Source organism: Sphaeramia orbicularis, chromosome 20, assembly GCF_902148855.1.
Source record: "Sphaeramia orbicularis chromosome 20, fSphaOr1.1, whole genome shotgun sequence".
NCBI classification, from domain to species: domain Eukaryota; kingdom Metazoa; phylum Chordata; class Actinopteri; order Kurtiformes; family Apogonidae; genus Sphaeramia; species Sphaeramia orbicularis.
The window spans coordinates 41,103,817-41,120,099 of record NC_043976.1 but is presented as its reverse complement, the minus strand read 5'-3'; the positions used below and the strand labels follow the sequence as shown (position 1 = coordinate 41,120,099).

At 32.8% G+C, this 16,283-nt stretch overlaps 1 protein-coding gene across 3 annotated transcripts in view; it reads right to left on the bottom strand.

Moving 5' to 3' along the window:
* Positions 1–16,283, bottom strand: part of pld1b (phospholipase D1b) — a 61,251-nt gene that overhangs the window by 33,666 nt on the left and 11,302 nt on the right. The window contains exons 1-4 of one of the 3 annotated variants that reach the window (XM_030123379.1): positions 10,987–11,417; positions 2,785–2,955; positions 2,543–2,706; positions 784–926 (exon numbers count right to left, since the gene is read on the bottom strand). In XM_030123379.1, coding sequence (XP_029979239.1) covers positions 784–926; positions 2,543–2,706; positions 2,785–2,923 — 446 coding nt within the window. In that variant the 5' untranslated portion in view covers positions 2,924–2,955; positions 10,987–11,417. Of the gene's footprint in view, positions 1–783; positions 927–2,542; positions 2,707–2,784; positions 2,956–8,366; positions 8,543–10,986; positions 11,418–16,283 lie in introns of those variants that run through there. The other 2 variants (XM_030123381.1, XM_030123380.1) reach the window with 2 other exon arrangements.

Here is a 16,283-nt window from a genome sequence, read left to right as displayed (position 1 = left end):
CAACTGCAGATGATAATGTAATAATACAGAAATAGAACTGCAATTATTGGAAATTAAACATTATTTTGCAGTTTTTGTGCAGTTTTTTAAAATTAAAATTAGGTGAAGTGGATGGACTAGTCTTCATATTTATTCATCAGTCCTTTGTGAAATGACATGTTATTAAATTATTAGCTTTATTGCATCTAAATGGCCAAAATTATTTTGTTATTGGTCATTATTACATTATTTGTTGCTGCACAAGCCACATAACCACGTTATTGGTTGTAATAAGTTATTATGTTATTGTTCTAGCAATAAAAAAGACCCTTTGAAAACATACTAACTGAAGAAGATGATGTAATAATACATGAATAGAACTGCATTTACTGGAAATAGAAGGTTTTTTTGCAGTTTGATCATTAAAAACAGGTGGCTTTATTACATTTAAAATGGCCAAATTACTACATTATTGACAGATATTATGTTATTGTATAGTAGCAGGGTGGAGTTGGAGATGAGCGAGGAATGAAACAAAAATATGCTTCATAATAATAAATAATTTTGGCCATTTTAAACATGATAAAGTCAATAACATAACAGCATTTTGTTGGTCATGTAATAAGTTACATTATTGTCCTACCATTTAAAAAAAACGTATAAATGTACATTTATGTATTTATTTATTCATTTAATTGTTGTGATTGTGGTTTTCGTTGTATGTGATGGTCTTATGTCTTAGTCAGACCTGAGCCTGGTTTGTTGGAGGTCTGATCAGGTGAAAGCGTGGATGGCGTTTTCTACCTTCGTGACGGCAGCGGCAGCCTCATGAAGGTTTTGTACGTCCTCAGTTCTCTGTGAAGGTCGATGAAGTGTTTCTCCTTCTTCTTCACCAGCCACGAAAACTCACCGTGTTTCAACTCGATCTTATAAACCGCCGGCATCGCCTGAAAACAGACAAACATGGACGGTAACGTAAACGATTTCATGTTCATCATCACAGTGGATCTGAAATGAACCAACACGATGAGATTCAAATGTAGACTTTTAACTTTAATTTAATGGGCTTAATTAAAATGTTGCATTAAAGGTTCAGGAATTACAACCACTTTAACCTCACTCTGTCCATTTTCAGAGGCTTCATTTATTCACTATATGGACAAAAGTATGTGGACATGTTGAATTCAGGTGTTTCTTTTCTAACAGGAGTCTGGGATACACAACAATAACAACAAATGTCAGAATATGGTTTTACAGTATATTGGGATAAATATCAATGCATTGGTTTGTTTGGTTAGTTTTTCCTTTTTTTCATCCATGACCAGGATTTTAAAAGTTCTACCTCTAAATTTCTAAAATATTTTTCATGCTCTGACTGTAAATAATAATTTTCTACCACAACTAACTATCTACTTTCACCACATCTCACTGAGGAAGAAAATCTAACATTAAACTTTTAGTAACTATTGCTGTTTTTATCTGAAATCCTCATGAACTGGACATCTGACAGCTGTAGACATGATGTGTCCATATAGGTTATAAACATCAATATTTGGGAGGGGTCAAAGGTCAAGGCCATGTAGTGTTGGTGTTTGGTTTTGCTACTTACATGTATAGACTGCTCTGAATCTTTCTTTGATATTATGGTCTGTAGGTTCCTTGCTGTTGTACATTGTTCATTTATTTATTTATTTATTTCAGACCTCCTTGTATGCACTGGGCCCTCTGCCTGTTTTCTATTTGTGTTTTATTTGTAATGTTGAATGTCTCAACTAGCTGTGATGTGCTCATTTTATGGCGGTCCAACAACTTGAATGAATACAGAGGACACACCTCAGTTTTGGCTGTTTCTATGTGTGTGTATGCCACGCCATTTATAGCAATGAAGAAATTTTCCAATAAAGCATGATGAGTAAGAGGGGGGGCACAAAGAGTAGCCTAGGGGCCCCAATTCATGGGGCTCAATTGTGGGCCCCATGAAAGGTAAACATTGTGGACCCTTTCATAAAATACTTAATACTAAAATACTTAACATGCTTTCAACGTCCGACTCCTGACTTCTATTCCTCTGTTATTCAGCGGATCTTACAGGAAATTTTCACACCTTCTAACCTGTATCCAGAGGACCCCTCCACTGCTCTATGGGCCCCCCACAAATGCTGGGCCCCATGAATTTGTCATTTCCACCCCACACTTATCGGGGACCCAGACCTTAATACTCCTCTGACCAGAGTGTGAATGTGTGAGTGAATGAAGAATGGATCCATTGTACGCACTCTGAGTATGCATTAATAGAAAAGCGCTACATAAATCTAATACATTATTATTATTATTATTATTATTATTATTATTAATAAATATGTTGTCATTGTGTATTCAGTTGAATATAAGTCAATACTGATTTGAGGGTGACTGTAGTCTGTTTTTTTTGTTTCCGTGTTACATTAACGTGTCTGGCGTTGGGGTTGTTTCCGTTGTCTCAGGTATTTTTTCCTGTTATTTCCTCGATCAGATGTTTCTTGTTCGAACTCAAGCTCTACAATGCTGGAGGATTCAACGCCACCTTGTTGACGCTCCTGGTAGTGGAGGCGTTGAAGCGGTCCTGCGCCGACGTGAAGCGCTCCACCTCCAGGATCTTGGCGGTGATGGGTGACGTCAGGAACACCTTGGCGTGAGGTTCCTTGAATCCCACCGTGTCGTAGACCGCCGTGAAGGGCAGGTGTTCAGCTGAAGGAGAAGGACGCCGTTAGCCGTTTGGTCGGACGGAGACTGGTCAGAGGTTCAGAGAGCGGCTTGGATACTCACCTGCGGCGTCGGCGTCGGTGGCGTCATAGTCGCTGTCCCCCAGGTCGAGCTCCCGGGTGTCCAGCTTCTCCATGATGTCCGTCATGTCGTTAGCGACCAGCTGCAGGGTGCTGGTGGTGGGCGGGGCCTGCTGCAGCATGGCTAACACTCAGCGTGGAGCCCAGGGCTCACCTGTGGGGGCGGGGACAAGGAGGTCAGAGGTCACATGATCTGTCCTCCAGTAGAAGAACAGATTCTGATGTAGAAGAAACGTCTGAAGGACTTTGTACAGAACTGAAACTCATGTATTTGTATGTACTAGTGGCATTGTACCTATGGTGCCATTGTACAATAGCATGAGAGGCTAAAATCTCCCAGCATACCTCACAACATTTAAATATGGACATAAAATTGTGCCTAGTAGATAGTCAGGTAATGTTTCTATTCATTTGGTGAGTTTGGCAGCGATTGGGCTGTGAAGGCTGAAAGAAAACCCGTACAAACGCCCTCCTGTGCTGCAACATCGATTGGACAGACATCATTTTTACATATATATATACATATATATATCAGGATTATTTTGTACGTTTTTTGTTCTTTTGATTAATTTTGTTGAATCTATTGTTCATTTACTGCTTGTTTTTATTCATTTTGTTCAATATTTTGTTCAGTTCTTGCTCATTTTGTTAATTTTACATAATTATGATAAATTTTGGTCAATATTTGGTTTATTTTTGGTAAACTCATTTTGTAGATTATTTGTACTTTTTTAAAGTTTTCATTCATTTTGTTGCCAGTTTATTCTATTCTTGACATTTTGTTAGTTTTGGTCAATGTTTTGTTTATTGCTTGTTTTTATCCATTTTGTTCAATATTTTGTTCAGTTATTTTTGTTTGTTCTTTTTTTTTTTTTAATCAGCTTTGGTCAATATTTGGTTTGTTTATGGCTTTTGTTGACTCAGTTTGTAGAATATTTGTGTTTTTTTATTCACTGTGTTGATAATTTAATCTATTCTTGACACTATTCATTTTGATCAATTTTATACTTATTGTCTTTATTTTTTGTAGTTTTGATTAATTGTATTTAATATTTTCTTTATTTACTGCTTGGGTTTATTCATCTCTTGATTATTTTGTTTATTTTCTGTACTTTACATTCATTTTGTTGATTATTTCTGTTCACTTGGTGGATCAATCTGTTCATATTTTTTTATTCATTCCATTGTTTTTATTTACTTTGTTCAATATTTGACCAAAGTAAATCTAAAGGTTAGGTTTTGGGGGGGTGGGTGTTATTTTTTGCTGATTATTTTGTTCATTTTATCTGTTCATTTTTAATTATTTTTTCAATACTTTGTTCAATTATTGCTAATTTCATGTATTTGTTTTTGTAATTTTCCTTTATTTTGTTCAATATTTTGTTTATCTACTAGTTGTTTTGATTCATTTTCTGATGATTTTGATTATTTTCTGTAGTTTTCATTTATTTGTTGACCATGTATTCATCTTTTGCTTAGTTTTTATTCACTTGATTGATCGTTTAGGTCACAGTTTTTATTCATTTTGTTGATTTAAAAAAAAGTTCAGTTTAATTTATTTTGATAAGTATTTTATTCATTCACTTCTTGTTTTTAATTTATTTTGCCAATAATTTACTGTATTTTGAGTAGTTTTCATTTATTTCATTGATCATATAGTATGTATTTATTGGTTTTGTATTTCCTCCTATAATCCAACGTTCTTAAATATGTCCCATGTTATTTCCTTGTTCTTCTACATCGTCTCCACGTCTTCACATCAGAACAGACTTTAATCCAAACAACAGGATTATGAGACGAGAAACACAGGAAACCGAGGCCTTTTAAGCACATTCCTCAAAATAAAAGTGAGAAAGAGGTCGAACAGTGTTTATGTCAATGAATCGACTAAATGGGGAGATTTTTTACAGCACTTGATGCAGAAACGTGAATGTGACGAGAAACACGACAAAAGGGTGAAAAACGGAGAAAGAAAATAACTTGCAACAACAAAATAACATAGTGTTATCAATCCACTCATCATTTAGTTATAAAGTAGAAAAAACAAACCATTCCTGCAGGTTTCAGTAAAAAAAAAAAAAAAAAAACTTATTTGCAGCTTTGAATTATTTGTAAAAGTCTAAACAAGAAGCAAACGACGCTAAAGCAACATCAACGCTCACAATCGCACAATGACACAAAAACAATAACATGAATCCAACAGAACAAAGCAGAAACAAGATATAAAACAAAATAAAATGAAATAAAATAAAATAAAATGTAAAATGAAATGAAAAATGATAGAAAAATAAAATGAAACAAAATCTTAAGAAATGACATAAAACGAAACAAAATAACATGAAATCAAATCAAATTAATTAAATGAAATAAAGCAAAATAATATACAATAAAAAAAATAATACAAAAGTAAATAAAGGAAAATAAAAAAGTGAAATGAAAACAAAATAAAACACGATAAATTTAAATAAAACTGAATGAAATCAAACAAAATGAAATAAAAGAAAATTAAATGAAATAAAGTAAAATGAAACAATAAAAAATACAAAAAAAGAGACAAAATTAAGTGAAACAAAATAAAATAAAGGTAAATTACATTAAATATACAAAACACAATGAAATTAACTCGAATAAAACAAAATGAAATTAAATAAATTAAAATAAACAATAAAAAATAAATATAAATAAAATAAAATGAAACAAAATACAATGTAATGTGATGAAATGAAATGAAACAAAATTCAATTTAATTAAATAAAATGAAAAGAAATAAAACTAAACACAATGAAATTAACTCAAAACAATGTAATATTAATTGAAATAACGTAAAATGCAACATTAAAAAAAATGAAAATAAAATAAAATAAAATAAAAGTAGTCTGACTGGACCAATATGTCGACATCAGGTCCTTTTACAGATGAACTACATCGTCACATCATTAATTCAGTTTAATGATACAAAATAAAAAAAAGAAAGAAAAAAGAACAGAAAAAATTAAAAACAAACAACAAACCAACAAAAACACACCGTTTGTCTGTGAGTTCAACATTTCTACCTTATTTCTGATTCTGATTCTATATGACGGGTGCGATTATAGAGTTAAACATTATTTTACATGAGTGACGTCAGAATAAAAAGACAAAAACACGTGCACCGATAATAAAAGAACCAGAGGAAGAATTATTTTATATTTTAAACATCGGTGACTGAAACCTGTCGACAAGTGAAGGTGGAAGCAGATTTCATCACCTCCTCCTGTTACAGATAAAATTCAACATCTACTTTATTTTTCCGAAACAAAACATGAATGAGTCGACGAAGATGAAGATGAAGTTCAACCACACACGTTTACTGGTGTTTTCGTTCTGTACATTTTATATTTTTAGTTCACGCTGTGGTTCCACTGCGGTTTGTCTGCTTTCACTTCCTGTTGAAGGCGAAACCGCGGGAAGTCGACGGCGTCCGAACAAATGAGTCATTAAAACCAAACAGGAAACGAACGAACAGCAGATGGATTTAACCTCCGACCTCCGACGGAAACACATGAACCACACACAAAAAAAAAAAAAAAAAAAACACAGGATTTTAATAATATTCAGGTAGCACTGATCACTTATTTTGTTTATTTATTACAGTTTTTATCCATTTGGTTCAATAATTTTTTTCAATCGTTGCTAATTTTGTTTTATTGCTCAGTTTTATTCATGTAATTTTCTTCACATTTTGTCATTTTTTATTTATTGTTGATTTTTTTTTTTTTTAATCTTGACAGTTATTTTTATTATTTATTTCTTGAAGTCAATGTTTGGTTTGTTTACTGGTTGTTTTTCTTCATTATCTTCAGTGCATTGTTTAATTATCACTCATATTGTTTATGTTTTATAGTTTTTATCCTTTTGGTTCAATAATTTCTTCAATTGTTGCTAATATTGTTTTATTGCTTGTTTTTATTCACTTCATTTACTTCATATTTTCTCATTTGTATTCATTTTGTTGATTATATTATTTTATTTTGTTCTTGACAGTTATTTGTAATTTATTTATTGTCAATGTTTGGTTATTTTACTGGCTGTTTTTATTCATTTCCTTCATTACAGTGTTTAATTATTACTCATATTGTTTATGTTTTATAGTTTTTATACATTTGGTTCAATAATTTTTTTCAGTCGTTGCTAATTTTGTTTTATTGCTCATTTTTATTCATTTCATTTTCTTAATATTTTCTCATTTTTATTCATTTTGTTTCTTTACTTTTTTTTATTTTATTCTGACAGTTATTTATTATTTATTTATTCTGGTCAATGTTTGGTTATTTTACTGGTTGTTTTTCTCATTTTTATTAATTTTGTTGATTTTTTAAAATTGCATTTTATTCTTGACATTTATTATTTATTTAGTTTGTTTACTGGCTGTTTTTATGAATTATCTTCAACACATTGTTTAATTATCACTCATATTGTTTATGTTTTATAGTTTTTGTCCATTTGGTTCAATAATTTTTTTTCAACTGTTGCTAATTTAGTTTTATTGCTCATTTTTATTCATTTCATTTTCTTAATATTTTCTCATTTTTTACTCATTTTGTTGATATTTTTAAATTTTATTTTATTCTTGACATTTATTTATTATTTATATATTTTAGTCTACATTTGGTTTGTTTACTGGCTGTTTTTATTCATTATCTTCGATACATTGTTTAATTATCATTCATATTGTTTATGTTTTATAGTTGTTATCTGTTTGGTTCAATAATTTGTTCATTTACTGCTTGTTTTGATCCATTTTGTTCAAATTTTTTTTTAATTTTTTTTTTTATATTGTTTCAATTGTTGCCAATTTTGGTTTAGTTTTTAGTAATTTTGTTCAATATTTTGTTTATTTCCTGCTTCTTTTTATTCGCTTCATTTTCATATTTTACTATTTTTATTCATTGTGTCAGGTTTTTTTCTTCCCTTTACAGGAATTTATTTATTTAGGTCAATATTTGGTTTGTTTATTGCTCCTTTTCATCGATTTTGCTCAATATTGTGTTCATTTATTGCTTATCGTTACACATTTCATTGATTATTTGTTCATTTTTGGGGGCTTTATAATTCATTTTCTTCAATACATTGTTCAATTATCACTCATATGTGTTTATGTTTTATAGTTTTTATCCATTTTGGTCAATATTTTGTTCATTTACTGCTTTTTTTATTCATTTTGTCAATTATTCTATTTATTTTCTGTAGTTTTAATTTATTTTGTTGATTACATTGTTTTTCTAATTCTTATTTTTATGCACTTGGTTGATCCATTTGTTCATATTTTCTAGTTTTTATTCATTTTGTTAATTTTTTTCCACTATATTCTTGATAGTATTTATTTATTTTGGTCCTTCTTTGGTTTATTTATTGGGATCCTTAGTGCATCTGCAAATGTTTAACATAAAAACCTTTAGAACAGAAGCCGATGCTGGAGGTGGATGTTGAAAAGATGTAGCGTCGCCTTCTCTGCTCATATTCCTGCCTCGAGTTTCACTTTGAACAACTGTCAGTAGAAACTAGAACAGCTTCGGTTACACTTACAGTACATGCTCAAACACTTCTAGGTCGACTGTCACACGGAATAATGTCATCGATGCTCGACATAGCAAAAAAACACAAAACAAAAAATTAATCCAACAGGACGAAGCGAGACATGACCTCAAACAGAAAAAGGTCATAAAAAGAACTAAAATAAAACAAAATGAAATAAAACAAAGAAGAAAATAAAATTGAATGTATTAAAATAAATAGAAGAAAATGAAATAATAAAATAAAATACAAATAAATGCAATAAACAAATTATAAAACAATTTTTTTTTTTAAAAAGGCAAGAAATTTTAATTCAAATAAACAAAATAAATTACAGCAAAGTTATAAAATTAAATTAAATTAAACATGATAAAATAGAACAGAAATGAAAATAAAGTAAAATGCAATGAATTTAAACTAAATGTGACAAAAAAAAAAAATTATAGGCTAAAAAATATTTAAAAAGTCACAAATTGAAATAAAGTAACATAAAATAAAATTAAACAAAAAGTAACAAACTACAATAAAATCAAATAAAATTAAATGCAATAAAATCACATTTTAAAAAAACTACATAAAAAACGTAACTAAAATAAAATTAAAAAACAAAAAAACTGAGACAAAATTAAATTAATTTAAATACAGCAAAATTAAACTAAATTAAATACAACAAAATAAAAAATAAAATAAAATTAATGAGGAGAAAAGTGATTATTTCGCAAGTTTTGAGTGATTTGTTTATTTTTACTAAAACAAACGAACAGATTTATGACTTTGTCACTTTTAAGGACTTTTAAAGACTAATAACCTATTTTACTTTCACCTTTTCCCCTAAATTCCAGGATAAACAAATAAAGATTTTAATTTCATACACTATGTTGCCAAAAGTATTGGGACGCCTCTCCGTGTGATCATTATAGACTGTGATAAATAGTCAAAAATCCCATGAACACAGTTTTAAACCTGGTGAAAACACTTAACAGAGGAGTTAAAGTCTTTGAAGATGCAAACAGTAGAACAACAGCATATTAAATCCACAGATTAAAAATAACAGGTCATTAAAGTTCATGTGTGTAAAAGCAGACGTCCCAACACTTTTGCCAACATAGTGTACTGGACTGAAATTAGATTTTATATTAATTCAAATGAATCATACAACGTGGACGATGACTTAACTAAACACTAAAACTTCTCAAAGTCACAACAAAACTTCTCCTTCATCATCTTTATTTAATTAAAAACCTCCTCTTCCTCTTGCGTTCATAAATATTAGAATTTATTCGGTTTCGGAGCCATAATCGATACGAGCTTGGACTCATCCTCTAAAACTCTGCTGTTTTCCTGTTGGGTTTTTTGTCTTTCTTTTTGGCATCCAGACCCTCGACAACATTCCACTGATGACTGACCTTCACCAACAAATGGAAACTTCTGCATGATTTCTGACTTTCTGTATTTTACTAAAGATGACAAAATGTACCGATAAACCTCATAAACGCAGAGACTCGGCTTGAAAGTAGTTTTATTTCTCAAACTGGAAATCTGTGCATTAGCCCTTTATCGGGCAAGTGACTATTTTTGGTCATTTCCGCATACGTTACAAGACTGTAATCACTTTTCCATTGACTCCCAAGTTGTGCAAATATCACTTGTGCATAAAAATTTACCTAATGGAAAAATGACAGTTTCGCCAAAACTCTCATTTTTCAATTAAACGTTTTTGTGCTGGCAAGAGGTGGTTTTTCAGGAGTCGTGCATATGGTATATCACCAAAACTGCAATGGAAAGACCTTTTTAAGCAACTAGAGTCACATGAATAATAAAAAAAAAACCGCATGCTGACAGGCGTTGCAACAAGAGAAGAAGAAGAGTTTTAAAAGAAACATGGTGTGGTATGAGTGGACACACCAGGAAACTGAATAATTATTTTAGTTTAGTACAACATAGAGGGAAATATATAATAACAATGAATATATCTGTAAATCAACACCATATTTACGTTTGTTCCCATGTTTATGGAAAGACTTCTTGTGTCATCTCGCAATAATAAAGAAACAAATCATCACATTTGTGATTTAATGGAAAAACCGATAGATAGATAGATAGATAGATAGATAGATAGATAGATAGATAGATAGATAGATAGATAGATAGATAGATAGATAGATAGATAGATAGATAGATAGATACATACATACATACATACATACATACATACATACATACATACATACATACATACATACATACATACATACTGTAAGTGTTCTGAATCTAAATCTGAAGGGTTTTCTGTTTTTGATTTTAAGGTTAAAGGTTTAATCGTCCAAACATTAGATCAATGTTTGTTTCTTCTTCTACTGTTTTTTTTCTTCTACTCTTTCTTCTTCTACTGTTTCTTCCTCTACTCTTTTTTCTTCTACTGTTTCTTCTTCTACTGTACTCTTTTTTCTTCTTCTTTTTTCTTCTACTGTTTCTTCTTCTACTGTACTCTTTTTTCTTCTTCTTTTTTCTTCTACTGTTTCTTCTTCTTCTACATGTGAACCTCATCTAATAATGAACATCATACAACAGAAGGAACACTGCTTTCCTTTTCTCTTGAACCCACACAATCAAAAATCAGATGTTGACTGACCTGAACCCGAGGCTGAGCGCCGCCTGTCACCATCACCATCATCATCATCATCATCCTCATCATCATCATAACCTTCATCTTCATCATCACTTCACTTGACAACAAACTTATTCCAGAGCAACACAAAGAGTAGCTGTTTCCTCCAGTCCTTCACATACACACTAACACACAACTATAGATACACATAGACTCACATACACACTCACACAGACACACACAGACTCACACACACAGACACACACATGGAGCTGCCGATCGTCCGGAGCCTCAGGGGGAAGTGAAGCCCAGACGAGAAGACCCCAGTCTGGGATGGACTTGCGGAGGAGGGAGGGCACAGACTGGACGAGGGGGCGTTCAGGAGCACAGAGCCGGCCAATGAATGGCAGGGGGCAGGGTTTACACAACACCACCTACTGGAGGCACCTGAGTGTTAAAGGGGCAACGAGGATTTACAACAAACCAAGTAAAGGAGGAGAAACGGTCCAGACCTGCATGAGAGATGGTTTATTTATATGTTATACATGTTTTAAATACTTTTAGGTATTTTACATCCTATTCTCTGGACTTTTTTGTATGATTATATTATATTATATTATATTATATTTTATTACATTATATTTTATTACATTATATTATATTATATTATAAATTGTAAAGAAAGCAAAAATCCAGACAAATAACACATGACAAGACAACAAAATGGAAACTAGCACAAATACTACAAAACTTGATAACGATGTAAAAGACAATATGTAAAAACAGGATAAAAATGACAAAATGGCGTATAGAAACGTGGAAAGGATGTAAAAGATGTAAAACTAAAAGAGGGTAAAACCAAGATGAAGATGATGGAAATGATGTAAAACCAAGATAAAACAAAATAAAACAAAATAAAATGGGAAAAAACTGATCTGATTCATGAAATATGATGAAAAAGGAACGACCAAAGAATAAGATAAGAAAAGCTTAACAAAAATGACAAATAACAAGGGAAAAATAATGTAAATAAAAAGAAATGATATAAAAGACGTAAAAAAGAATGTGAGACTGAGTAATTTCTGGATCAGATCCGTTCAAACAGCTGTTATTTTCTGGTAGAATTCCGCCTGTCTTTATTCCCAGACACTGTTTGTTTCTAACGCAGATGAATCAGGTGAAATCAGTCGAATGCTGTGGTCATCAGGTGACCTGGTGTCATTATGTCAACAGTTTAGTTTCCTTGCCGACACAGATTAAAGTCCAGGTGAGCGTTGTTATTTTCACTGCGGTTCAGTTGAACTCTCTGGCCACACCCACTGCGGTCGGATGTTTGGGATTTTTCGGAGACCGTCTGTTGTTGTGGAAACAGGCTTCACTGGTTTGGATTTTCTGCTGCTGTTTCATGAAAGGACAGCGGCCGACGTCAGTCATTGTTGACATTCCAGAGACGGCGAGGCATTCCAGGCCCCGCCCACACTCAGCATCACTGCAGAGGATGGTGGGCAGAGGAAACCGGAGCCTCAGACTGTGGCGTTCGACCGAGGAAACCACGACAGGCCTGAGGTCAAGGTTACGGCCTGGCCACGCCCACAGCCTGGCCACGCCCACTATCATCACCATCAGGCGGGACTTCAGGTCTAAAGGCTGGTTTTTGTCCTGAACGAACGTTGAAGAAACCAGACGGTTGTTTGTGGTGTGAATTTATTCATAAAAAGATTAAATCAGCATAAAGACGATATAAGAGAGAGATTTAACCCATACAGACCTAAAACTACATTTATGACGACTTCCAAAGGAATTTTTCTCTACATTTAAGTCATTTCTCACCATTAATTCTAAAATTACTAGAGATGGGAATTGAGAACCAGTTCTTTTTGAGAACCAGTTCCCAGTAGGTCTGTTCCTTGGAATCGTTTGCCTGCTTAAGGATTCTGCTGAGCGATTCCACCTTCGTTGCACATGCGTGATGACGTCACACTTACGCTGTATTGTTTTGGTTTAGAACGTAACCAACGTGGCGTTGAGGCAGAAACGCTCCAAAGTATGGGTATGTTTCATGCAAAAAGACGACACCAGGGAAACTGGGAACGCTGGTACAACTTCCATTTGTTCAAAGGAGGGAAATATTTCCAATACGCTCAAACATTTGTCCACAGCATGCAATTCATTTGCAGGAATGTCATGTGTTAGATACACTACTTACAACGCTTGTGAATCTAGTAGCAGAGCAAACACCAGGGCATCATCCGGCCCGGTTCTAAAGGGGGGGCAACAAATGTCCTGCCCCCTAAAATAATAGTTTCCAAAGGTAGGGAAAAGGAAAATGAGGTGCACAGCAGCAGGAGACATAGAGGAATTAGTAAAGCATTTTAAGTTTCACTTTCACTTTGTACAGTCATATGGTGTGACCGATTTTGCTTATCGGATCAATAAGCAAAATCGATAATGGAATCGGAATCATTAAATTCTTTCTTTCTGTCTTTCTTTCTTTCTTTCTTTCTTTCTTTCTTTCTTTTTATTTATTTCACTGATTATGTAGAACATAAAAAAAAACATGTACAACCTTATTTTGTTCTTGGCACTTTTCATTTTTCATTTTACTTGCTATATTACTTGTTTTTGTTCCTTTAAGTTAATTTTATTTAGTTATTATTTGTTTTCATTTTGTTTTGTTAATTTTTTTCTACAGTTTCAGTTTATGTTAGTTATTATTTTGTTGATTTATATATATTTTTTAAATTCCATTAATTACTTCAACTGTTTTTGCTAATTTCATTGGTAATTTCATACTTTACTTCATTTTAGTTCATTTTTGGGCTTATTTTTTCATGTTACTTATTATTTTGTAAAAAATGTTTTGTCCATTTGTTCTATTGTTTAATATATAAACCCAGTGTGTCCATCCACTGTCATTGATCCAACTCCATGGGTTTTACTGGTGAATCAATGTTGTAGAAGATGACTGTGTTTCCATGGTAACTACGTAGCCTCTGAATGTCCAAATGGGTCATATCTGATGACTATGAAAAGATGACAAACTGTATTTTACACTAATTATTTACATGTATTGACAGAATTAGTGGATCAACAGGTATTAAACAGTTTCGATCAGTAGATGATTTTGGTCTTTGAGGGTTAAACAACTAAATGCAGGGTTTTGGATGTTATGAAACAATGAACTCTCCACATTTTATAAGTATGTAAAAAGTACTAGTAAGATGGAAAGAGCAATAAAACAAGACTAAAATAGTAAAAAAAAAAAAAAAAACAGAAAATGAAAATGCCATTAAACAAGAATAAAACAGTACAAAAAACAAAATAAATGAAGCATAGAAACAAGACAAAAATGGTGCAAAAAACAAAATGAAAATGGCTTAAAATAGGATTTTAAAAGATCTTAAAAACAGACTTTTTTTTGGTACAAAATGCAGCACTTTTCAGCAGTTTATGGATTATATTTATAGATTACAGTATATTGTATAAACCTCGTCCCAGAGGAGCCTCATGAGCAGCAGATGGAGGTTTAACACCACAGGAAAAATCACAGATTCATGTCAAATTCTTTAAGTCATGTGAAAATATTCCAGCGTCTGAGTCTGAGTCTCCAGAACCCAACGCTCTAAAACCTCAGTTCTGTGCAAAACCTTAAATACAAGAGGGAAAAAAACTAATTACAAAACAGTTGAAATGGAGAGTTGAGAGTTTACAGGTTCATAAAGAGCACTGATGTGTTTGTTACAGATGAGACGCTGCAGAAAAACCAGTCGATACCGATCAATACTGAGTCCCAGCTTGTCCTCATTAAGTCCTAATGAGTCCAACCATCATCTGACCCGACGTCTTAATGACAAATGTGGAGATTTAAGGTCATGAAACAGCCTCAGACTGGTCAGACGGAATAAATAAAACTCTTTATGTTCCTAAAAACTGACTGAAGTGATGATAAAATGATGAAAAACGACAAAATCCATGAATCCATGACGGAAAAGTTCCACCGTATAAAAGATAAAACATGATTCCCTGCAGTTTTTTTTTTTTTTTTAAATCACCGAACATAAAAGGAAATAGAAAAATACTGAATAAAAAACATAATGAGGAGAAAAAAATAATGGGACACACTGAGAAATGCTGCCCCCTGGTGGTCAGATCTGAACACTGCATCAAACACACTGAAAAGAACAGGAGGAAGAGGAGGGAGAGCGAAGAAGAAAAGAAGGATGAGGTGAAGAATACAGACGTAAAGAGGGAGAGGATGAAATAGAAAAAGGAAGAGGAGGAAACAGTTAAACTATGAGATGCAAATGAAACAAAAACACAAATAAGAAACAAAAAACAGTGTAAGAACAGATGAAAATGGTGTAAAAAAAAGGGAAAATGACGTGAAAATATTAAAAACACTGTACAAAAATGAGAAGAAAATGATGTAAAATGAGATTAAACAAAATAACAGACAAATTAAAAACAAGACTAAAAGTTAAAAAAAGAGAAACGAAACAAAAACAACACAAAAAGTTTAAAAAAAAAAAAAGTGAAAACTGCACAGAAATGAGAATAATGAGGTGTAAAAGAAGAAGAAAAAGAGATGAGGAAATAAAAAAGGAAGAGGATGAAAAGAAGAGGGAGGATGAGAAGAATAAAGATGAAAAGAAGGAGAAAAAGAAGGAGAAGATGGAGGAGAAAAAGGAGGACGAAACAGGAAAAGTAGGATGGAGATGAAAGAAAAACAAATAAAACCAGTGAAAGAACAGATGAAACAGATGGAAGGAGAAAGAGAAGGAAAAGCAGAGAAAAAGGAGGAGGAGATGAATGAAGATGAGAAGAATACAGAGCTGGAGAAAAAGGAGGAAGATAAAAACAGAAGTGTGGTCACATCAAAGCCTTCATTACACCGATAAAACAAGCCCCGCCTCCTTCCACCGGGTCATGTGACCACAGATTGACACACACACACACACACACACACACACACACACACACACACACACACACACACACACACACACACACACACTTCCTGTGGCAAGGCGCTTCTTCCTCTGATTTATTTATCAGATCATCATCACCATCATCATCATCGTCTAAAACCATAAAAGCTTCACCAGTTTATTTTACCTCAGAGTTTCTCACCGATGATTAAAACGCAACAAAAACCTTCCTTCCTTCCTTCCTTCCTTCCTTCCTTTCTCCCTTTATACCCTCCTTGTCCATCTTTCCTTCTTTCCTACTGCCCTACTTTCCTTCCTTCCATCCTTCGTTCTGTTTCCTTTCTTCCTTTACACCCTTCTTGTCCATCCTTCCTTCTGTCCTGTCTATTTTCC